Genomic DNA, 25,052 nt, shown 5'->3' on the forward strand with positions numbered 1-25,052 from the left:
AATAATCCTGATGCCTTGCCCTTTCTTCTTTACTGGCAAAATATTATTTAACTGCCTCAAATTCTTGTCACAGTCATAAAAAAGTCATTTTCATTTTTTGAAAAAGGAGTAAGCAATTATACTGTGACAAAACATACAATTTCTCAAAATTGGGTAAAATATTTTAAGATTCTTTTTTTTTATTATTAAAACAAGACAATTTGTGGTTCATTTTCCCATATCTCCATTTAGTGAAAAGATGATCTCAGTTCTTCCACCCTTTGTCCCCATGCACTAGACAAAAAGAAATCCACAAACGAGTCTTGGCGCTAGCCAGAGTCTACCACCATCGACTTGGGCTTTGAGGCTCTGATGGTCTCCTCTGCCAAAGCAGTCCGGCCTGGCTGACAGGCGGTTGTTGCCAGGTGGGACGCTGTCCACCCTTTGACCAGAGTCAAAGGGTGACCCACCAGACATCCCAAACCACAATCATGCAGTGCATACAACTCCACCCCAAAAGCTGCTGTAGCCCAAAACCACTTTTTCCACATGGCTGACAAATGGAGCTCCTAAGTCACTCCCAAAACTTGTCCTCTAGATGATGCCACACACAGAGTTAACCAGAAAGCTCCTAAGGCTTAGTTACGGATTAAATACATAATCAAGTAAAATCCTCCATGTCTGACTTTGCCTTTAGAAACACGTATACTAACTCATAGGATGTCATGACAACATGATTTAAAAAAAAAGAAAAAAACATTTTTCAACAAGTTTGGCATTTGAGGCTCATTGCTCTCCCACATGCAACTTGGAACAGGAGTCCTGCCTGAGTCAAGGTGTCTAATAATTTAATAAACTTACCCATGAAAGAATTATTTGAAGTAACTGATGCTGGCTCTGGACTTGGACTAAAATCTAAAGAGGACTTGTTTAGACACAAACTTTTCACTCCAGGTCCTTCATTTTGAGAGTAAGTAGAGTTGAGTAACTTCCTCACATGTGAAGGCCATCCTATATCACTGACACTCTGTTCGCAGGAGTCCTCTGAAGGATAAGGACATGGGTAGCACTCCTTTTTCTTTATGTAACTGGGCTCACAGTGGTCCATCAAGGCTGTTCTCAGGTCAGGACCACAACCTTTGAAAATTGAGGACAGTATCAGAGATGGAGTTAGTGCTTCTGGAAGTCTCCAGGAAACAGAAGAGAACTCAGGTAAGAGAATCACATACCTGTATGATAGGCTTCAAATGGATCTGAGCTGTACACATTCCCCTTCAAATACACAGGGCCTGAGGACCCCAGAAAGGGACAAAGGAACGGATCCGTGGCAACTTCCACATCGGCTTCACTACTATTGTCAATGTGGCAGGTCCCTTCAAAACAGACATTGTAGTCACTGAATGAATTTGATTCAAGTACCTGTCAACATTCTCTCCACTTTGGGCATTTTCCATATTTATAGATAAAAATTTTGGATAGAATGGCATACAAAAGAAAAAAACTAGAGAAATTTATGTTAGGGTTTTAAAACATTTACTGAGGCCTACAGATTAGTGACTAAATCTGTGCCATCTTCCAAGAAGAGGACGCGATTAACCATTCTACGACATGTGTTCACCTGGGTGCTGGCGCCCAGGAGCATCCAAGAGGAACTGACCTGCACGTGCACACTGCAGCCAAAGCAGCCGTGGCCTGAAACACACGAGGCCATCAGCGCTGCCCCCTCCCTCCCGAAAGTCACAGATGAGCAGGACCAGGAAGTGGCATTCAACAAATGATCTCTGAATGCTCAGCTCAAAGCTGAGCTCAGCCCAAACAACAACCCCCCCCGCCCCGCCCACTCTATTGTGAGTATCTGAGCCAAACAACCCAGAAATGATGTGCCGGTTAGTCGTGGCCACGAGGACAAGAGATGTAGCACAGGTGAGAGAGGCCTCGATGGGCCATGTGCCTGGGAAGCGGGAACTGGGCAGTCTCAGAAAAGAAGGCGCAAGACGTGATTCAGTCAGGGCTGGTGGCCTCTAGAGCTGCTCCCAGAGGATCAATCGCCAGCCCCAGCATCCAAGTGACACGGCATTATTATGTTCCGGGTCTGTCGCTTTAAGCTTTCATAAATGTCTCTTCAGTAGACCCTGCTACATTTGAAGGAGGCTGCAACCAGAACACCCCCCCGTGTGTGTGTGTGTGTGCAAATCTTCCATCTGTATACCCTCTATCACCTGCCTTGCCAAACACTTTGTGACCATTTGTTGCCTTTTCCTGGTCTCACCACTGCCTACACTAGGAGTCCGAAAACACGTTGACTCCGGGATCCACCGCAGAGCAGATAGTCAATAAGTGCTTGTGGGAAAAGACGGTAAAATGTTTGAAAAGAATGTCAACAGTTTCTACTTTGGGAGCCCTTGATGTGTGCCAAGCACCATACAGGTTTCCGATATCATTTGACTGAATTTCATAACCACCTAATAAGGAAATAGTGTATGACTGCCCAGGATGCACAGGGAGCAAGTGTCGGAAGGGGGTCTTGGACCAAGCCCGTGTGCCTGCATTATGGCTCCTCCACGAGCATTCTTAAAACCGTGCAGTTCTTAAAGCAAGAGTCAAAAATCTGATTTCTCTAATAGAATCTTAAATCATTTTGACGTTTTACGACCATATGTGAAACCAGTTAATGCCATTTAAGAAAGGAGGACTTTTAGTGCCAAGGAATACTTCGAGCATAAAGAAAGTATCATGCTGCATGGAGAAATTAGGCTTTTTTTTTTTTTTTTTTTGAGAAATTAAGCTCTAATTTTCCTACTTGTCTTCTCTTATTATCAGAAACAAAGATTTTTCTAGTATTTAAGAGAAAGGCATAACCACATTTAATTTCAGCTTTGCCAGTGATCTTGGGTCAGTCCCTAGATCTAGGAGTGTATCTATTTCTGGTGAAAATTAATACTGTATCCGAGCCTTTCCATCAGATTGTTTCAAGACAACCATGGGGTCCAGGGTTCATTTTAAACACTTACCATTGCTGTCATGTTGCGGTAAGAAAAATCCACCTCCTGAAGAAGTGACAAACTGGTGGTGGCTTCCGCTTTCTGAGGAGATGTAGCCATCCTGCCTGTCGGCTAAGGTTCCCTGAGATGACAAGTAACTCGGGATATCTGCCGGCAAGTTGGTCTCATCTGTAACCCGACAGCAGTGTTAACCAGGAGTGACTGGACACGGCCCTACAACCTTCCCCGATGGACAGTACGTACACGGTCTCCGTTTGTGTCCAGAACAAAGAAGTCTACTCCTGAAAACCCATCTCGGTTGTCCAGTCCTCAGGTGAGGAAGACTGGGGCTCTGCTGCTGGGGGCAGCACAGGCCAATTTTCTACTTTTATCTGGATGCCCCTCCCGAATTTCTGAAAGTGATGTTCCAAAACATAAAGGCCTGGGAGTCTCAGTGGGGTAGTAGCTAAGCTCCCCAATTAAGCTTGATTTCTGCCGTGTTTCGGACTCAGGATGCATGGGTGTGGGAGTTCACACATGTTCCTCAAGTCACGGCCCCTCCCAACAGTAACGGGATCCTCCCTGCACGCCTGCACACGCACACGGGCACACCCATGACGAGACAAGAGCTACACGGGGGGGAGGCCTCGTAGGTCACCCCCGTGTGAAGCAGTGGGACTGCTTGACTCTGTGTTTGGACCGGATCGCACAGCCAGCAGGGCATTCTGCGGGGGGGCTTAACAAAAAGGATTAATCTTTAAACACCACCAGCTTTATTAGGGGCCGGGGTGTTATTTTTAGCTGACCATATTCCTGCCGTTTGAAACAAATGAGTCACCCTTCTGACACGGCCTCAGGCTGTGAGAGACACACACATTCTGGAAGAAAATGACCACAGGACCACAGACACACATGACTACGGCCCCCCGGGGCCAAGCTTCTGTTTACACACCTGTGTTGGTGATGCTGCAATCTTCGTTCCTCCGCCTTGTGTGGTATATGATGACCACCCACACGAGCGACGTGCCCACCACGCAGCACACCACCGCTATGATCACGACGCCCACGGTGGCCCACCCGTCATCGTCCAGTGACGAGGCGGTCATCTGAGGGGAGTCGCAGGTGGGGGTGGGGATCACGCTGAGGCGCACGTTGCCCCTCTCGGTGCCCAGGGTGTTCGACATTTCACATGTGTATTTCCCGGCATCACTGACATCAGAGTCCACGATGATCAGCAGCTGATTGCCTGCTGCAAAGAAGTGCCTTTCGGTGACCACCAAGGGGCTGTCGTCCTTGGTCCAGTTCAACCTGGGAGGGGGGCTGCCTCCAGCGATGCACTGCAGGACAGCAGTTTCTCCCTTGGTCACGGTTCGGTCTAGCAGGGGCCGCAAAAACGATGGTGTTTCTGAAATAACAAGGGGTGTGCTTTTAAGCCCCTCCATGAGATTGGGTTTGGCAGGTAGGTCCGAAGACCCACCCCCCGAGTGCACACCAATGGAACCCTTCGTACCCATCGTACCCTTCCACGGCCTCACGCGTATGCTCCTTTGAGAGCCTACACACACACACCACGATCGGGATTGCATTCTGTTACCTGGCTGTCACTTGTAACACCTGTTAAGGATAATGTTTACTATTTTTTTTCAATCTCAGTCTCTCCCAGTCTTTTTTTTTTTTTTTAATTCATTTTATTTATTCATGAGAGACAGAGAGAGGCAGAGACACAGGCAGAGGGAGAAGCAGGCTCCATGCAGGGAGCCTGATGTGGGACTCGATCCCGGGACCCCAGGATCACACCCTGGGCCGAAGGCAGTGCTAAACCGCTGAGCCACCTGGGCTGCCAAGTCTCTCCCACCCTTGGGATGGAATGAGAGGGGCAATGCAAAACATTCTAGGTATCTCTTAGAAATGGAAAAAGTGCCTAAAAATAATTTTAAGCAGGGGGGTAGGTCGATGAATGAAAAAAAGTCAGAATGTTTAAATTTTTAAGGGGGAACTTTCTGGGGCTGGATGTCCAAACCTATATGCTAAAGTCTGAAGGTACATCTATTCTTTGGTGTTCATAGGCTACTTTGCTCAACTCCCTCAAAGATACGTATACGATGAACACGTGCACCTTTTTCAAAAGCTCCTGTTTAGGCAAAAGGTAAAAGACACACTCTGGTTTCCAGAACGGTACAGTAGACCAAGACAAGAGAGGATAGGTCCTTCCCAAAGTGCTCACATGACTTATCTTCTTATACGTGTTTCATAGGGTGGAGACTGCGGGTAGAGCCTATGCGATGGGGAGAGTAGGGGAGAGGAAGGTGATTCCTGCAAAAACGGGGAAGCGACACAGCATTTACTCTTCCCTGACCCTTGAAAGAGAGGAATAGACTTGTCCCATCGGCCACACACACAGATGTAAGGCGCTCCTGGGAAGCCGTCTGTTCTTTCCAGGGAAGGGCAGTGTCCTATGCATTACCTCTCACCCTCGCAACTTCTGACACTTAAGGCCTTTGGCCGAGCTAGCGTGTTTAATTTTTATCACGGAATCTGACAATAGCCACTTACCCAGGACAGTCAGAGTTGCATTAGCAGAAATGCTTCCCGCACTGTTCTGGGCTGTGCAGCTGTAAACCCCAATGTCCTCTATCTTCACATCCACAATAAAGAACACATCATCCTCAGGCATAACATGCATGCGTCTCTCCCTCGCGGCTGGGAAGTCTGTACCCCCATCCTTCTGCCAGGCTATCTGTGGGGCTGGATGTCCCAGGGCAGCGCACTCCAAGCGCGCCATGGCCCCGGCACGGATGGTGAGGTCCATGGGGGTCTTGGTGAAGGAAGGGAGCACTGAAATCAGATAAAGAGTGTGTATTAGTGCTACAGAGTTTTAAAGATTTTCATTCTGTTTTTTTTTTAACGTATACTCACAAATGCCCCTGCCATAGGTCAGGCAGAGGTTATTTCTGACTGCAAGACAAAGAATCTAAAGTTGAGATGAAGAGATCCCCTCAAGATTACACACAGGTACAGAAAGGATGAGGTCAGGCTGACACACGGGTCACCTGATGGACAGACTATACAGCTTTCTACTTTCTCCCACTTACTTTTTAGTTTCCTCAGTAATTATCTGGGAGATCTTGGGCAGATCAATTCACCTCTTTGTACCCAGACCACTCATTTCATCATCATCATCATCATCATCATCATCATCTTTTTTTTTTTTAAGTCCCTCCTGGCTCTAACATTCTGTGACTTCAGATACGTGTTGTGTCCTACAATTTTATTTTATTATTTATTTATTTATTTTTTCTTTGTGTCCTACAATTTTAAACTCAAAATCGTTCTATGCATCAGGCCTCCGCAGCCATTTGTGGAATGAATGCATTAATGAATCATACACCAAAATCTTTTACCCTGGAAGGTACAAATAATTAAATCATAAAGTGGTAAGGTTCCTGTCATTAAAAAAAACAAAAAACAAAAAAAAAAAACGTATTCGGGTCACACAAAGCAAACAATTATGTATTTTTATTAACGGCAGCTAATACTTGGTGCATTTAGTCAGCATTCACTGTATTCCAGGCTAAGTCCTTTACACCAATTATTATCATACCTCCGTGAGGTAGGTACTGCTGTTCCTAATTGAAAGATGTGGAAATGGAGGCACAGGGAGGTTAAGCATCTTGCTAAGAGTCACTCAGCTGTAAGCAGGAGTGGCAGGCTCCAAAGCCAGATCTCTGAATTAAAGGTGGGGTGCTGCAAAGCCACCCTTCATGGCCTCCCACATCAGACTAACACGTTGCAAACTCCCAAAGAGTGGACCACACAAATGACGTGTGGTTCCTCTCCGTGCTACCCACCAAGACGGGGTCCTGCACCCGGGAAGTGCTCACGTAGGTACCAAGGATCTTAACGTTGTGGACTGAGAGGCAGAGAGAGGCAGGGTTAGGTGGGGAACCATGAGCAGGAGACAGCGGTGGAAGGAAGAGAAAGAGAGAAAACCAAATCTAAAAGGCGTCTGTACATGCAAATGGAAAAGTCAGGTCACATACTATTTACTGTAAGCTTGGCTTTGACAGAGTAGGATGAACCGAAGTGATTGGAGATGACACACTGATATTTCCCTTCGCTGGCAAATTCCACGTTGCGGAGCCGGAGAATGGTGGTGTACTCCATCACCTCGCCGCCCTGCGCCCGCAGGTGTGCGTAATTTTCCATTTCGGCATCGTGCAGTAGTTCATTGTCTTTTTTCCAAGCAAAAGTCATTGGGGAGTCACTGCTGCTGGCGGCTGAGCAGATAAAACTCAAATTGGAACCTTTTATTGCCGACTGTGTTTCTGGCTGAACGGTGATCTGGGGTTTAGGAAAATCATCTGTTTAAGAAGGAGAGGAGGAAACAAAACCATTTTAAGGCTTGAGAGTCCAAACGCCACTCAGGTTTTCATACCAAGAAACTCCAAACAGACGACGGCTTGCGTGTGACCCTTTGTGTAGGCTTCCCAGATGGGACTAACGGTCCTCATGTGGAAAGGACAGCCCAGGAGAGCGTTTATACACGAATTTCTTCACTTCAAATAGACACTGAGACCTATTTATCGGTCATTAACTGAGAGGAGACTCTTTCTTTGGAATATAGTTTATCCTAGGCTCCTTAGGCTTTAAGATTATATATATATATATAAATATATATATAAAAGAAATCAGTTAAGAAGTTTCTAGGCTCATGGATCATCGTTAAAAGCTACTAGTAGGAACTGCAATTTTTCCCACATTATCCACGAATAAGCAGCAGCAAAATTAAGAAATCAATATCACTAAAGACAGCAATTAACACCTCATTTACCAAAAACAGAACCTGTCTTAAAGAGCAGTAATTTTTAGATAGAGTTGAAACAAATAATCCTGTAGCAAAAGAAAAACCATCTCTCAAAGTCCCTGTGAGACCCTGGCTTCCGCCTGGGGTTGAGGGTAGACAATCAATCAGGCCGCTATGCTACACTGTCAGCGCTACATGGTAATTAGAGCTGGACAACTCTTTCATTCCAAATGGTTATTTTTAGTTCTCTGTTACTTTTTGGAAAAGTCACCTTTTTTGAACTGCAGTTTCTTGGAGATGCTCTAAACCCAGAAAGGAAACAGCTCAGATCTACCAAAAGATAGTTTCTGGGTGCTCTGGAAAAAAATCGTCCGAGTGCATACATGCATGTGTTTGGTGTGAGCATGCACGTGTGTGGGTGAATGGGGCTTGGGAATGCTCTGGTGACCCCGACGCTGCTCACTTCCAATATCACATTGTCATCAAGACGGTTTCTTCTTCCGTACGACTGTTCTAAAGTTCTCATCTGGTAAATCAATGTTTAAGATTCACAACGGAGGGACTGAAAGAAAAATCTACGGATACCATACACACGTCTCAAAATAACGGAGTTCTTATCTTGGGACTAGAGAACTGCGAAATAAGCACCATGGGAAAGGCATGGCTCGGGCCCTTCTAAGTGAATGCCAAAAGCTTATTTAGATCCAAAAGCTACATCAGACGTTTTATTTCCAGAAACCGTTGGCACCGTTTAGTGCTGCAACCTAAAAAAATATATTTTTCTTGTACTTGACTAAACAATCACAGGCAAAGCAGTTTCAAATAAATTTTTAAAGGCCAGTGTAAAATCGGGTTCTGTAATATCTTAAAACATATGCTGAAGTTAAAGCAAACTTTGATTTCGTGTTCTATCTGCACATTTATCTTTACCCAGGTCTCCATGGCAGTGCGTAGTAAACAGCAGGGTAGTGCGGCAGACAGTAGCCTGCACCAGGGAGAAGAAAACCTGGGGTTTTGACCTGGATCTGCTGACTCGGTATGTGAGGTTTGGGATTTCTAGCGCTGAGATTCTTAGACGCTAAAACAATGGACCTTACATTGATTTGCAATCAATTCAAACTTTCCAGTACTTGTAATGCTTTACCCAGCAGGAGCACAATTTTTAGCTCATAATTTTCTCTTTCTACCCCAACACACAGCATTTACACAGGGGTAGTTCAGCCTCTCAACAAGCCTGAAATTGGGGAGGGCGGTCTGCAGACTTCCCTTCCCATAGACGCAGACACTGAGATTTAGGGAAGTTGGGAGGGCCGCGAATGCCCATCAGTTCTCTCAAGATCCAACGTCTTTCTTGTTCCACCAAACCACCCTGGTGTCAAAACACAGACATTTTAGGAAACTCCTTCTCCTCTGTCACATTAAAATCATCAGCATGCTAGAGATCCATTTTCATCTACCTCAGCAGAAATAAAAGCTTCATTAAGAGAACAGAAGCTTATGCAAGACCACTCATTGGAGGGGAAAAAAGAAAAATGAAGGCAGAGGCAACAGTTACACTCACCACACACAAAGCCATCTGGGCTAACAGCAAAAATACTTCTTCCTTTTAGCAGCTGAGGATGGGCGCAACTGGCATTTACAAAGCTCTGAAAGTTGTTTTCCGCCACCCACTGTGGGAGCCATTTTAGTTGGCAATCGCACAAAAGGCTTGATGTATTTAAATGCCTGAGGAGAGTAATTATGTTCAATTTGTTTTATATGAAATGCAGATTCTACGAGTAAACTAACTCAAGTAAATATTAACAAAGCAATGAATGCAGAAACAAAATATACACACCCCATGCAATAAGTATTCTCTAGTTCATCTTAAAATGTAAGAGATGTGCTAGCACCGTGGTGTTGTTCCTGCTGACCTCCTGAGGGAGAGCCGCTGATGTCCTGAAAACACCTCACTCCTCAAGACCCGCTACTATGCTGGGCCTTGCACTGCATTAGGTCCCACAGATTTAAACTGCAAATTCGTAACAGAAACCAAAAGATACTCCTCTTCTCAACAAAGGGAACAAATCACCAAGTCCCTTTGCTTCCTAGTATAAAAAGTATGCTGAGAACATGCTAGATGCTTTTTATAGACACGTGATCTACGTGGGACATGCCCCAGGACAGCTCCTCTGACACCGTGTTTTATTTGAAACTCTTGGAAAGGAAAGGAAAGCTTACAGTTGCTGAAGCTTCTTCATTTGTGAAAATGCATTGCCTTGTAATGACATGATTGCGTTGTCACTCAGATCTCTGAAAACAACCAAATTGAACACATTAGAGCAAATCATGGTCACCGTAGGCCTCCTGCAGAAGCTGAACCCGTATGTGTCCCCCCAACCCCCCATTCACCAAACTACTCCATGTGCTGAAATGCACCGACCTGGCAACTCCAAAAAGAACCCATTAGGGAAGTCTGGACCAAAGAACAATAGTATTTGTATCAGAGGCCGGTTCTGTCATAGTAAAAAAAGACCTGTTTTATATCATCACGTACAGGTTATTTGACTCATGAGGATTTAAGCTGTTTTGCTGTATTCTTTCTTTTTTTTTTTGTAGTTTTATGGTTTGTTCTGCTGTACTGTTTTACTGTGTTTTCAATATTCAAATTAGTAACCAATAGTAACTTTAATTTTTTTAAATTTTTTTTATAAATGTATTTTTTATTGGTGTTCAATTTGCAATAGTAACTTTTAAATACACAAGTAAAATTTCTCATAGTTATGCTTTAAAAAAAAACTCTCGTGTATAAAATACTTTCTAGGACATGCACTGGGTTAAAGGATTTACATTGACATAGTATTACATTTATTCCTCACAGCAACCCAAAAGAAGATGGTTTTACTCTGTTTACCAGGAAAGGGGCAGATAAAAGGTGGACTCCATTATTTTCAGTTTCAAAACCTATGCTCTTGGTCAGTAGCTCATTCTGCTCCACACAACTCACCAGTGGAGACAATAAGATGTTCAGACAAGATGTACTTGCTAAAACACACTTCAGGCAGGGCATTTAAAAAACCGGAGAATATTCTAGGCTGACTTTATTTTTAATTAGTACTTGTGAGCGGTTTGAGTTAAAGCACTCTCCACAATGATTACTACTCTGTTTTCCTTTCCAGGGTCAGGGTATACAAAAAAGGATTCTGAATGAGATGGGGGCAACAGAGGTCAGAGTGAAGGTACCGAATGTGGGCAGAGAAAGAGGCTGGGAGAGTCAAGAAGGCTTAGGAAACTAAGCAGAGGTTAATACTCCACTGATCCACTAATTCCACTTTCCCAGAAATGGAATGGGTCAGATGACAAACCCTTTGGCTAGTTTCCCTTTGAAAATAATTTGTTTCAAGAAGTCCAGCAACACTGGTCCGCCCTTCCAAATTCTGCTTTGCAGAATCATCCGACTCCGGCCTGAACTGCTCTGTCAGCGTGGCTGGCAATCCAGGCCTCCCTCAAACTAATAAGTGAGTCAGAAGACAGCAAGGTGGTCGCACACAACGGCGAAATCTTCTCTCCTGGTACTCAATGTGCATTCAAGCCTTGAACTTCTTTTGTCCAAGTTAATGGATATTAAAGCTTTTGGCTATAAACATTCTCTAATAGTCAGGGTGGAGATATTTTCTCTGACTTTGTACTCTTGCCACACACATGTGTAAGACATGTACGCATGATTGTAAGAAGCTGGTTGCCTCAGTGCAGGTTTTGCAGGTTTTGCCTCCTATCAGGACTGTCTAGCTTGCACTTCTAGTGGCTGGAAAGATCGGCATCCCTAAATGTCATTTGAAAAATATGTGCCAGGAGTTACTAAGAGGGGATGGCACAGAGACTGTGGGGACCGGAGCTAGTGTGGCACAAGGATACTTGTGGCAGAGGCAGCCGTGGCTTGAGTCTTGCCTCTGTCAATTGCGACCCGATGGGTTGGTAGCAAAACTGAATAAGAGAAAGAACAAAGATGGAAAAACAGGTGTGTGATTTATAACGCAATGGCAGCAATGACAAACTAATCAGTCTCAAAGCAGTGCTACTACTCTCCTAATGTCACTCCTGAGGACCACGGAGAATTGTCTTTTTTAATCTTTAAAATGCAAGTCAGGGGCGCCTGGGTGGCTCAGTGGTTGAGCATCTGCCTTCGGCCCAGGGGTGTGATCCCGGGATCTTGGGATTGAGTCCTGCATTGGGCTCCCTGCATGGAGCCTGCTTCTCCCTCTGCCTGTGTCTCTGCCTCTCTCTGTGTGTGTCTCTCATTAATAAATAAATAAAATATTTTAAAAATAAATAAATAAAATTAAAAAATAAAATGCAAGTCAATGGAATCAATGGACACCCAGCACCTTCACTTCTTTACTTAAAAATAAAGGTAACAGAAGCTATTGACTAGTTTTCTTACAAGGATTAAATGAGGCTGTACATAAATACCTGCCATAATTCCTGATGTATAGTAAGTGCACAATAAATGGTAGGTTTTTTAAAAAATTAAATGTGTCACTACTTGAGAAAAATAACGCAAAGAAAACCCAATAATGTGTAGTGATGTCCTCAAATGCAAAGGAAAATGTTTACCTATTTACTTCCATACAGATACAGGCAGGTAGATAAACAGGTAGGTAGAGGATAAGCGGGTATGAAAATATACTTCATGGTATGGAGAGGATGCCAACAAATCTACATTCTAGTTTATCTCTCATGGCACATAAGTAGATAACCATCCCAGACTCTTTTAGGGTAATTAAATTCCAGTCACTCACAGATGTTCTAATGCGTCCAAACCAGTAAAGGCCTTTTTGGTAATAGATCGGATCCGGTTTCCCTGGAGTATTCTGGGGGGGAAGGAAAAAGTTACATTGGAACAGTTAAAGTCATTTGGAGGTGGAATTCTCATGAAAAGAATTGCTTTTAAAGTCACTGTGGATGATTCTATTTTCTTCAATTAAACAATATGTAAAAATGTATTCATGCCATCTCGTTCAGTGATACAGGTCAGCATGGTCTCAAAGCATTCAACAGAAACCCAGCCAATACAGGTATTCAATAAGCTACTCTGGTGGCTACTGAAGCTGTGCTTTTCAAAGTCCTCTTAGGAAGAGGTAGAAACTTCCAAGTAAATGGTCTTAGAACTGTAATTAGTGCAACAATAGTTCAGATCTTCTCCTTTCCCTTCCTCCCCATGGACACTTTCATCATCCTTGAAAGTTTAGGGTTATATGGAACTCAGCTTGAAAATTTAAAACACAGACTTTGGGCATCTACAAGGCCACTTTAAGGCTGAACAGAAGCAAGTTTTTTTTTTTTTTTTTCTCCTGTACTGCTTGGAACCTACTGCAGTGTCACCAGCAGACTCTGGATCATGTCACTTAAAAATCCCTGTGAGCAGGATGCAACACTGAAAGTTTCAAAATGGTGAAATTAGGAAATGTACTTTTACAATGGTAATCCCAAGATTCTAAGCACTCAGAACAATTTAAAAATTTTTGTCTAGATATTAACATAAGTACATACGACTCACCAAATGTTGAATAAAACACTCACCAAAGTGTTGAATAAAACCACCATACCAAGGAAGAAAAGCTAATTAATACCCATCTTGTAGAACAACATTCATTTGGGGAAATGACCAAGGGAAGCAACCAGATTGAGCCTCTAGTCCTAAATTCTCTCAAATCTCAGAGTGGATTTCACGGAGTAGAGGTCAGAGAGTGAGGCAACCATGGAGCAGATCCTACTCACAGCCGTCTCAGTTTGTCCAGCCCAGAGAAAGCACCGTTCATGTCTTCAATAGTCCAGGAAATTTCATTGTTCTTCAGATCCCTGATTATAAAAAAAAGAAATGTTACCGAAACTGGTACCAAGTACTTAACAAAAGACAGAAGCGTTCTCTTCAGAGATATGCTCAGAAAGCTAATAAGATCACCACCCAGGTGGCATGTAATTCGTAATAAATTCCTCATAATCCCCCACATCATCTCCACCCCTTTCAAAACAATAGAAAATTCTTTCCCTCCCCCATGCATCCCTTACAGCCTGGCCTCCTCCCTCAACAACACTTTAAGTTTTTGCCCAAAATCAGGACAGTTGATTGTGTTCTATTAATTCCTCTATCAACAGGACTAAATTCTGAAAGGCATGAACAGTCTGAAACATACACTAAACTCTAATACCCCGGGACGCCTGGGTGGCTCAGTGGTTTGTTGCCTGCCTTTGGCCCAGGGTGTGATCCTGGGGTCCCGGGATCGAGTCCCATGTCGGGCTCCCTGCAGGGAGCCTGCTTCTCCCTCTGCCTGTGTCTCTGCCCCTCTCTCTCTCTCTCTCTCTCTCTGTGTCTCTCGTGAATAAATAAATCAAATCTTAGGAAAAAAACAAAACTCTAACACGCCTGCTCCAACCACACCAGTCGGAGTTGGCCGAAGCACACAGCATGTCTTTCAATTATGTAATGCTTCAAATAGTGAACAGAGCAAAAGTTTCTGACAGGCAAAAACCAAAAGCCCATTGCACAATGTTAAAACAAACATTTCAGAGATTTTTCAAGGGTCAATTCATCCAACTCTCTCTTCTTTCTCTTGGGACAGAGATCAGGTCTGGATACACCTGGTCTGACTAACAGGCATCTTCCTTCCCTGCCCTTGGTATCTATCTTTTTGCTCCGGGTAATTTCTAATCTGCATTTTTATAAAGAAAAAAATCAGTGGATTTAAAATCGCTTCCCTTTCGAGCAGTTGCCAACTTCCTGGAGATCCCGAGAAGGTTAAGTGTAATCACCAAACCAATCTGATCATTGTCCTTTTTAATCCCCCTAAGAAACACATATGGATAAAATGGACTGATTTTAATCAAACTGATCTGGGAAAGATTAAGACACTATTTCTGAGGCTGTACACATTTCCTTCACAACAAAGGAAATCTGCTTGGAGAAAAGTGGGCACATTTAGGAACCAATTAGGTTCGTGTACAGAGAGCAAAATGTGTAACTTACAGAGTCTTTAAACTGGAAAGCCCCCGGAAGGCACAATCAGCAATGTAGCTAACTTTGTTATTCCCAATGTGCAGGGTATTTAGTAAGCTTAGGCCCAGGAAGCTTGAATCATCCAGCCTCGATAAGTGATTGAAAGTTAGGTCCCTGTTTAAAACAAAAACAAAAACAAAAACAAAAACAAAAACAAAAAAAAACAACACACAAAAAAAAAAACAACAAAAAGAACAAAAACCAAATAACAGCTTTTATTTTCCAATTCAAAACAAGGATGTGTTTCCAAACAACGGGTAACATACGTAACCACGATAATCCTTACTTTAACACTCTGCCTTCTTAATAATGCTCGGGTAAACATTATTGCTAATCCTGGCAATTAAAAAAAATTCTCTTTATTTGAAAATAACCACCACGGATCTAGCCCATGTGGCCTAGAACTCAAACGGCAGAGCCGGCTTCAACTTATCCCAACAAAAATAGGACCGGGTTGCATGTGAAAAAAGCTGTCACCTTGGAAACTTTGTTATGAGCATTTCACAGATCAGTGGTAAGCAGCTCATGCGCTGGCATGATCCCTGCTCTCGAACCTGAGGAGAATGAAAGGCAACTCACAGCTCGCTGAGTTTCTGGCAAAACTCCCAGGCATCAGGGCTGATCCTGTTGATGGCGTTTTGGCTGAGATGAAGCTCCTGCAGCATCAGCAAGCCGTAAAGCCAGCCTTTGGTGATCTCTGTTAGGTTGTTATGGTCCAGCTGCCTACATTCACAGTAAGATTCAAAAGCAGGATTGAAAGTTCATTATCTAGTCTCTTCAAAGGAGACGTATGATTACAAGCTAGTACATACTCCTATTGTTACAAGATGTTTGGCTTTTGTTATATAAAGACATCAGCAAAATTACCATGTGGCTGTAGGGTCTCAGGCATGTTACTGGAGATAAAACTGAGTATTACATTATAAGATTGTAACTTATGACATTTTCACATAGGATTTCAAATAAAGCTGCTGCATGCTCACCGAGCACACCATGATCGCATCACCAAAGCAGGAGTTGTGGTAAGCTACACTTACAAGACTTCCATGTTGCTCAGCCCCCAAAAAGCGCCATCCATAAGTTTTGTTACTCCATTTCTTTGCATTTTCAGAGACTTCAGAGCACCAAGCCCTTGGAATGTGAGCCCATCTACGTTTTTAATCTTGTTTCGGTTCAGTTCACTGCATTGGACAGAACAGTTAAACCAGCTTAAATGACAAATTCTGGAGGTAGTAATAAAATGTGACATTACTACAATATAGTGAAACCAGCCGGTGTTAAATTACACAGAATGTTTTTAGTTTCTAAACATTTTTATTGAGGAGAATTTTGATTTATTAGCAGGGAGTGAATTTCCTTCTGAGACGTGTGACGGGTTTTCAGAATAATGAAATATTGAAATCAGACTACACTTTAATGTCTAAAACACTTATCTACTCAGTATATTTGTTTTTAAATTGTCCAGAGTGAGAATATTAAATATTATGTTAAAACATGAGGTCTGTTCAGGGGCAGGGCCGTCAAGCTTACCCTGCTTACAAAAGTTGCCCTCTCTTTGACGATTCTTTTTTACGTTTAACGCTTTCTCTTTAAGGCAGTCATTTGCAACCTTGGTTGCACACTGGAGTCACCTGGGGCGGGGGGGAGGTTAAAAATTACCATAGCCTGGATCTTACCCCCAGAGGTTCTAATATAATTGGTCTGGGGTGTGGCCTGGACATTGGGATTTTTAAAAGCTCCCCAGTGTCTATAATGTGCAGCCGAGGTTGAAAACCACCAAATTGTAGGAGCCTGTTCACAGATCATTCCACCACTATTAACGAGACAGCTCTCTGCAGCCACTTAAGCTATCAGAGCCTCCTGGAGTTGTTGGTATTATTTTCATAAACCACAGCTGTTGGGAGTCCCCATATTTGGCCAGTGCCACAATGATGCCTTTGTATGGAGGTTGTTCGATGATGACACTGTTCATTCCTTCGGTAAGACCTGAACCTGCCCCGTCAGGCAGGAGTTTGCGCTAGGTGACTGTGAAGGTTCCGTCCAATTCAGAAACTCTAACCATTCCAGTTCCCAGCGGGATGACAGCCACATCCTTGCCTCTAAACTCCTCTGGTCACACTGTGGGTTTTAGGCAACAGACACCATGGGTTTAGAGGAGGTGAGGAAACACCACCTAAGAGAACATTTTACTTACAGGTGTTGCAGCTGGGGCAGTTTAAACATCTTGGGTGGGATAGCGGAGATCCGGTTCCGGTTCAGCTTCAACACCAGGAGTGTATTGGCCAGATTGTCAAAATACCCGGGTTCCATTGAAGTGACTCGGTTGCTGTTGATATACCTGTTAAAAGTGTGAAGATGAGCTTCTCCTTCTGGCTTGTTGGAAAGTTAAGGCACATACATTGTCTCCACTATCATCTCCAGAGAACCTAAGCATCGTTTATATCAGTGGACACTTAAAAATGGAATCTTTAGGTCCCTGCAGGTCAAGGCTGACTATGATCCACACATACTGCTAAGAGGGACTGGAATATTTGAAGGGTATAAAAACTTGGTAGAGATACTTATCCAACTTTGAAAAAACTCATTTATTAATGGAACGAGCAATGATTTAATTTTTTAAAGAAGCATTTTTCACTCCATATACTTTTTCTAACAAAGGATATCTAATTTTTTGTAATCCAAAAGTGCAACAATAAGGACTGATTATTTGGGTTTACAGTAAATTACACACCAATAAGAAAGTTACACTGCTGATTCACCACCAACAGGTAAAAAAAAAAAAAAAAAAAGCAGAGTTTGTTATATCTTAAAGTTGATTTTTTATTATGACTTGCTATTTTCATTATAGGTGAATATTTCTGTTATAAAGACTTGACTTACAGATATTTGAGTTGTAGGGGAGGAAGGGGAGTTTTAAGCTCTGAAATATTATTGCTGCTCAGGTCCAAAGTTTCGAGGGACTGAAATTGTTTCAGATGCTCAGGTAATATCTCAACAATCCTGTTTCCAGCTCTGGAATTTAAAGATAGCACAGATGACAGGGTTAATAGTACAACAATCTGAAAGATAAATATTTTCCATTCCTAATTTGTTCTTCAGAAATATGGAAAACTGTTTGCTCTGAATTCTACTTTTAAAAGTTAAACAGCAATTCTTATGTCACTTTAGTTTCATCTTAAGCAGTAAATTATGATATTAGAACGCATGAAAAACATTCCTGTATAACTCCGGGTGTGTTTAACAGCTGTGATTATCCAAGTGCTATGCGCTTAAACCGTCTGATTTTTCTTTATGTTATTTTGTTACCAGTCCTTCCTTATCATTTTTACTAAATGGTATGTAAAATGACTAGCACTGAGTTGGCATTCCAGGCACCGGTGTGTGAGTGCCCTATTCTTTTTCCTGATTCCTAATCTATTTCTAATTCTTCTCCTGGAGAGACTACCCATACTACAATGAACTTAAAATACTTAGCAGATTTTTTTTTTTAAAGCCATGCTAGAGAGCTCTCTTTTTCTTTAAGAAAGAGCAAGTTTCAATGTATTGCCACAGTCTTCTAAACCAGTAGATACGCTCCAGGGCTTTGAGTATTATAAAAATATCACATAAAATCACACCAGTCTAAATAATCTCTAGTTAATTACATTAATAAAGTTGAACATTAACAGTCTTAAACACCAGACCATGATGACCAATATGGTAGCCACACGTAGCATTTTAAATTAAAATTAAATGTTCAAATTTCAGTTCCTTAATCACAGTGGCCACATTTCAGGTCCTCAATACCCACATGTGCTTGGTGGCTGTCATATGGGTCAGTGCACATACAGAACATTTCATCAGTGAAAGTTCCACTGGTGAGCCCTATACTAGACCACAAATGAGAAACAAAAAAAAGAGGCCAAGTCACATCTCTTAAAAGGTCATCAATACAACAGCTTTCAAGGGGGGATATTCAGCATTAAATGACAATCTTGCCAGAAAACAGGAATCAAGTTGATGTGCAAGCCATCTTATTTGTCATATTAGATCAAGTAGCTTGGACTTCTTAAACCATCATTTGGCAGGGGAAAACAACATGCCCAGGTAGGAAGGCCAGGACGGAAACAGAGTCCTCTTACAAAGAAGGTCTCCTTATAACCGACGGAACAATGACACAATCCGAAGGCTCTGGGGAGACCTCTATACGTGATACGTCACATGCTGCTGTTTTTCTACATAGTCTACAGTTAAGCCTCATTTAATGAGAAAACTTGGGAAATAGATCTCATAGGTGTATCTTTCTACCAATGACTTATTTCTATAGCGCTTTGAGGTTATTAAGCTCTTCTGCATTATCATAACACACAGGCCTCGCCTCTCACCGTCTCAGAAGGTCCCTGAGTTACGCACCTCATCCATATTTTCACAAAATCCCATGCTGAGTTCCTACACGGCACTCTCACCCTGCTGGTCTTCTCTGCCATACTAGGAGCTCCTCTATGTAGGGGGATAGGTCTTTACCCCTCTGTCCTGGACTATATACGAAGCCCAATGATGCTGAGAACACCTCAAACGTCAAGCCGAGGCTAAGCATTGTTCATAGATTACACCACTTAATCAGAATAACGTTTCTCTAGTATATGTATTATAGGTAATTGTAAAATTAGGATAACTAGAGCTTTTAACCTAATGAGGCCACACGGGTCCCAAAGCAGTCGCCGAAGGCTTGTTTCACAGAATACAGCGTCAATTATATTTTGTCAATTAAGTTCTTATGTGGAGATGCGCCCCCAGAAAGGGCCACTACTTCCCACCCTTTCAAAAATGCTGAACCTCTGGTTTCATACGAATGTGGGATCAACACTGGCTCTTGGAGCCATCCCTATGCCAACACTAAGGATGCCTTGGAAACAGGGTCTCCCCAGTCTTGCTTGCACCCCAGGAAGACAACGCAGGGGTCTGTACGTGTTTGCCATCCACCAGAGCAGAAGACCAACTTCCTGAATATGTGCCAAGGTCAGGTGCTGATTCACCAGCAAGAATAATAAGGGCAGAAAACAGGTTGGACCTTTTCTATTTAAACAACAACAAACAAAACTTCTCTCAAAATATTGTTAGAATTCTCCATATCTTACTTTTAAGGACTGTAGGGAATCTCTACATTCTGAAGCAGCCCTATACAAGGTAACGGGCATAGGTGATGTCTATCTTAGGAGCTGAACTTATCTGTGATAATAGTAAGGTTTTTTTTTTTTTTAAAAAAAAAGGTTTTACACTCCTATGTACAAGTAACAAATATCAAGGCCCTCAGTCTCCCATAAAGTCTTACAGACTTTGTTTAGAGTCAAGTCAGCCATGACCTCTGATTTTGACCATTTCCCACATCTGGATTTGCCAGTGTATAAACTCCTTGATCTAGTTGTGAGGTACAGGGTAATGCAAGCGAGACAATTAGTCAATCTCTAGATCCCGGAGATGGAGTTAGTCCAAGAGACAAGCCACAGGGCCTTAGGGTCAGGGTGTGTGGGTACAACAAAACCACACTTTAGGGGACAGCAATGCGCTCTTAAACACATAACCCAAATGTTTGCATTACCAGGATGTCCTCCCACAAACAGCAGAGGAACCCTGAAATGCGCCCCCCTCCCCCATCGCCCTCCCCGGTCCCCAGTCACTACCTCCCATCGAACTCTGCATCTGGCTTTGGCCCCCAGGCTGTCTGAGGCTAGTACAGCCACACGTAACATTTAACAACACAAAGAAAATGCTCGGCTATAGATTTTTTTAATAAATGGAACAAACTGGTTTTTTGTGGGAAGGAGAAGGAGACCCACAGGTGTCTATCACATTGGTCAAATAAGGCTACGGTTTGGATAACAGGGCATACAATCTTTGGTTTATACGTTCATTTGTTTATTAAGTAATTATGAACAAGGTATTAAAACTGCCAATTACTTGAGTGACGAATAAAATTTTCCTTGCAGTTAAAGTATGCTCCAGCCAAAGCCAGCAATTTCCTGAACTGCACACTTCCTAAATTGCAGTGTGAAAGTGCTCAGTTACAGACGGAGCGTGTACAGTGCCCTCTTTGTCAGCCCTGCCTCCTTGCACAAAAATCCCTTACAACTGCCAGGATAATAGGCCCTGTATCACAGAATTTTAACTCTGTTCTAATGGAACTGAATTAAATCCAAATACCAGTTTCATATGAGCGCTCAGACAAACTGACAAATAACCACCTGATATGTACCGGATTGAACAAAACAAACTTGCTTTATATCAGGCAAGAGTTTTTAAAAACAGGAGACAACTCCACTAAAAACTAGATTGAAAAATCCTTTTAATCACCTAAAACCTTCAAAATAAACACAATTCTAATAGAGCTGGTCACAAATAGCCACTTCTAAAAGACAAAGATTCAATTCAACCCCAGCTTAATTTTTCTCCACATGTGGACAAATGCCAAAATTGATGAACACACTGAAAGCGCTGCGGTTGATTAATATTTATTTCTGGCAGGATGTGCAATGCTTTAACAAAACAAACTGCGTGAATACCTCTTTCCATGACTTAATGCAGAAATATCATCTCTCCATTGTTCAAAAGTCACAATGTGTAAGCAGTGTGAGTATCGGAAGGCATTTCAACCTTGTGCAAATCCATCTCAAAAAGACCGTGGACATGCTGGTCATCTGCGTTTGTTGACAGTACAAGGTGTTCCATGGTCAAACCACTGCCGAGGTCAAGTATAATTAGTCCCTTGTGGACATACACAGGCCTGGGGGCTTGGTCTGTTGGAGCACAGATGGTCCCTCAGGCTTCCAAGAGGCCACAGGAAAAACAGAGGAGTCCCAGGTAGTCCAGCCTGGGCTTCTTGGGCCCAACCATAATGGTTTCACTTTGCTGCTAACTTCCCCTTTCAACCCACTTTCCCAAATACCTTTAAAATGCAGAGGCAAATGCAGCTTACTATTTTCTCAGGGTGGTATTTGCTCAGAGAGTGCTGAAGATCTAACGAGGAACAACCTTCATATGGTCCCTGACCTCATAGAGCTTACATTCTAGTGGGGCCAAGAGGCAGGCAGGCAGAAAGGGTCACCAGATATCCGCTGTGGTAAGAGGGCAGTGGAAGAAGGAAGAACAGCTTCCCAAAAAGTGGTGGGAGGGGTCAGCAAAACTTCCCACGGCAAGGAGACGGGCCAGTGCTCCAAGCAGAAGCGAGTGCGAGTAAGGCAAGGCTTCCCTTTGAGGAAATGAAAACAGGCCTTGATGGCTGGAGTCGAGGGTTCATGAGTCAAGAATGGGGAGAGATGAAGTCCAAGAGTGAGGTAGCCGGGAGGGGAGGAGGGGAGGTCAAGTGGAGCCCGGTAAACCACACAGGCATTGGGACTTTATCTCAAGATCAGCTGCAGGAGGAGGGCAAAGGATTTTCAATATGGGGTGATGATATCAGACATGCATTTGAGAAAGCTTGCTCTGGCAGTAGTGGGAAGGAACACGGGTGGGGGCCAGGCGTGTCCAGGTGCCAGGAGGAGGTGCAGAGGACTGATGACAGTGTGTCGGGGTAATGATGACTTTTTGCCTAGCCATCCACTTGGGGGGTGAGGCCCCAACTCTTCATCTGGTTTCCTAGAGCACAGGCTGTGCTCTTCTCCTCCCCTGACACAGAGGTTCAGGCTTCCAGGTCTATAGCCTCTGGACACCAGAACCCAGTTCAGTTTGCGAGAGTCCCCATCCACTCTCCGTTACCACTTATGAGTGTGTTGCTGCCAGGAAGGCCTCTAAAGCGTGGGGTGCACACGAGGATCCCAGCTGGCTCAGGTGTGAGATGCTACTGACCATTTTAATGTAATGACTGGGAAAATGGACAAACGTGTTGTTCTCATACACAAGACCGTGTTCATTTGTTCGGATCCTCTGAACGCCTGCACCGACCGTAAACTAAGTTATAACAGTAAAACGTAAGTCATGAGGTTAGTGACACGAGCGCTGGGTAAGATGAAGACTGGTTTTACGTCTGACTCACTGCGATCTCCACAATGCGTAAGAGTCGCAGAAGAATTTCATGGACTCTTAAGTGGATATGAATGGTGTCAGTTTATTTCCAAAGCCTTGAAAGGAGAGTGAAATATTCTTTGTGAGGAACAAGAATATCAGGTTTTTTCACTCTGGAATTCCTGAGCCAATTAAACTGTAGCTTCCTGATGAATAAGAAATATCTGTCCATAGGTTCAACTGTCTCCTACCTATTTCACAAGGTAACAGGCAGCTTAAGGCTTCACCACTGTGATGTGTAAAGAGAGACGTGCAATCTGGGCTATTTAAGAGAAGGTTGCGTGCCTGTGGCATTTACCTTTTAGAGGAGGGGTGTGCAGTGAAGTTGATGTTGAAACCATTTTTTTTTTATATGTTGCAACGCCCTCTCTTCTTAGAATGCATCACTCCAACCACAGCCCTGGAGTCTGGTTCAGTTAGTCAGCTCACATCGGCTGACTCTGTGGTCATCCTCTACAACCACAGATAAAGCACAGTAACTGTATTGACTTGGGACAGTCGGCCTAGCCCCAAGGAAATACTGATTTCTACCTTTAACTTGATTTCTACATTCAAACTTGCAAGCAACCACGTTAGCACCCATGTATAAAAGAATTACAAGTTGTTAAAGAAAACACTACATTTTGCAAATAAAGGTCACTTGCATTTCCAACAAGAGCTTTCTTCCCCCAACAAAATGCTTCCTTGAAGACTCCCTTGGCCAGAATAACTAACACCCCATAATATTAGGCTTCTTTTAACAGAGAGACTTGGCAAGCAAAGAACCTCTCCCATGCAGATAAAAATAAACTGTCTCTGCTCATCTTTTTTCTAAAAAGATAATTAAGAAGTTTCATTAAAAGAACACATGCTCAGACTGGTCCAGTGGTACCGTGGCATCAAAGAATAACGCCAGCTAGGAAACTTCTGCAAGGAGAAAGATTCTTGATTAAGAACTAATGATACTAAGCAGCAAATGGGCCACTGTAAGGAGCAAAAAGCCCATTCTTTCAGATAAAAAAAAGCCATGTCACCATAAAATAGAATTGTCTTTTGGATCAAGAACATGAATGAAGATGGTCGTAATATTTTAATAAAAAGGTTCTACGACAATCAGGGCCCTATATACGTGCTAATTATAATACGTGTTATAAACGTAAAACAAATAAGGGTCAAAAATCCATTACATCACATTAGAAAACAACCCTTTTGGATCACCAAGTGTGTCAATTCAAGGTTAGTTCTTTCCGTAAACAGAAATTTAAGGGTGAACCCCTTAAAACTTAAGATGCCAAAGATACTTACTGAATAATTATTTTAATCTGAAATAATTTAATTATGTACAATACAAATGAACTCTCATTTAGTAGACTTTAAATTTTTTCCCTGCCTCTCTTTTGGGGCAGAGGCTTTCATTCTTTTTTTTTTTTTTTTTTTTTGTGGGGCAGAGGCTTTCTATACAGATTTTCATATGCCAGACCATTGTTACAGTTCAGCTGTGAGTTTGTGTTTCCCCCCTTCCTTGTGGTTTACTTGTGAGTAGAAAGACTAATTCATCTTTGGTTCCCCGAAACTCGGGATTCCATGATTGGGTTTGAGGCCATAAATGACCAGTGCTTCATCCAGAAATTCTAGATCAAGCTGGCTGGTAAGGATTTATTTGAAGTGTGGTTCGAGATGCATATGTACATCAGAAAATGGTATGACCATCACAGCTACTGGCCCCCAAAAAGTAAAACTGCCTCCCATACATTAGCCCATCTGTTAAAAGTAGGATCTTGTTAATGAAGCAATTCAAATCATAGTTCCTACCAAGGGGATTTTGGTTCTCTTCTTGGTTGTGTTTTGATTTACTTGACTCTGTGGACCTTGATTTTCTCACCTGTCAAGCAGGAAGGCATTGAATGGGATGATCTCATGCATGTCTAGGAGCTGTGATTCTGGATTTGGAGGACAAGCCCTGCAGAAGGCCAGATTTGCTTTAAAAAAAGGCTTCATGCCATCGTTACACAGAAAATGAAGCCTCCTGCAGAACCTGGCCTCACTCTGGGGGGATTTCAGCTCCATTGGGAGTCCCACTGCCTGACTGCCCGCCTTCATCCTTGGTTTACTCCCTCATTTTCCTGGGGCATATCTTCCACTAGCTTCCCACGCACAGAGGTGCTTCCCTCAGCCCCCAGGTTTGGAAACGTCTTTATAAGACTGATGGTTTGAGTGTAGGCAGAGCTTAGCAGTCATT

The 25,052-nt window shown here is 43.0% G+C and overlaps 1 protein-coding gene across 2 annotated transcripts in view; it reads right to left on the reverse strand.

Annotated features, from left to right (window-relative positions):
• The window catches only part of LRIG3 (leucine rich repeats and immunoglobulin like domains 3), a 48,362-nt gene that overhangs the window by 2,724 nt on the left and 20,586 nt on the right, over window positions 1–25,052 (reverse strand). For both annotated transcript variants that reach the window (XM_049115103.1, XM_035696083.2), the window contains exons 4-18: window positions 17,678–17,809; window positions 16,992–17,135; window positions 15,835–15,978; window positions 15,377–15,520; window positions 14,768–14,911; window positions 13,522–13,602; window positions 12,543–12,614; window positions 9,985–10,056; window positions 9,326–9,489; window positions 7,001–7,321; window positions 5,514–5,795; window positions 3,913–4,365; window positions 2,991–3,149; window positions 1,209–1,352; window positions 841–1,116 (exon numbers count right to left, since the gene is read on the reverse strand). In XM_049115103.1, coding sequence (XP_048971060.1) covers window positions 841–1,116; window positions 1,209–1,352; window positions 2,991–3,149; window positions 3,913–4,365; window positions 5,514–5,795; window positions 7,001–7,321; window positions 9,326–9,489; window positions 9,985–10,056; window positions 12,543–12,614; window positions 13,522–13,602; window positions 14,768–14,911; window positions 15,377–15,520; window positions 15,835–15,978; window positions 16,992–17,135; window positions 17,678–17,809 — 2,732 coding nt within the window. The remainder of the gene's footprint in view (window positions 1–840; window positions 1,117–1,208; window positions 1,353–2,990; window positions 3,150–3,912; window positions 4,366–5,513; window positions 5,796–7,000; window positions 7,322–9,325; window positions 9,490–9,984; window positions 10,057–12,542; window positions 12,615–13,521; window positions 13,603–14,767; window positions 14,912–15,376; window positions 15,521–15,834; window positions 15,979–16,991; window positions 17,136–17,677; window positions 17,810–25,052) is intronic.

The sequence above is a fragment of the Canis lupus genome, chromosome 10, assembly GCF_003254725.2.
Source record: "Canis lupus dingo isolate Sandy chromosome 10, ASM325472v2, whole genome shotgun sequence".
NCBI classification, from domain to species: Eukaryota; Metazoa; Chordata; class Mammalia; order Carnivora; family Canidae; genus Canis; species Canis lupus.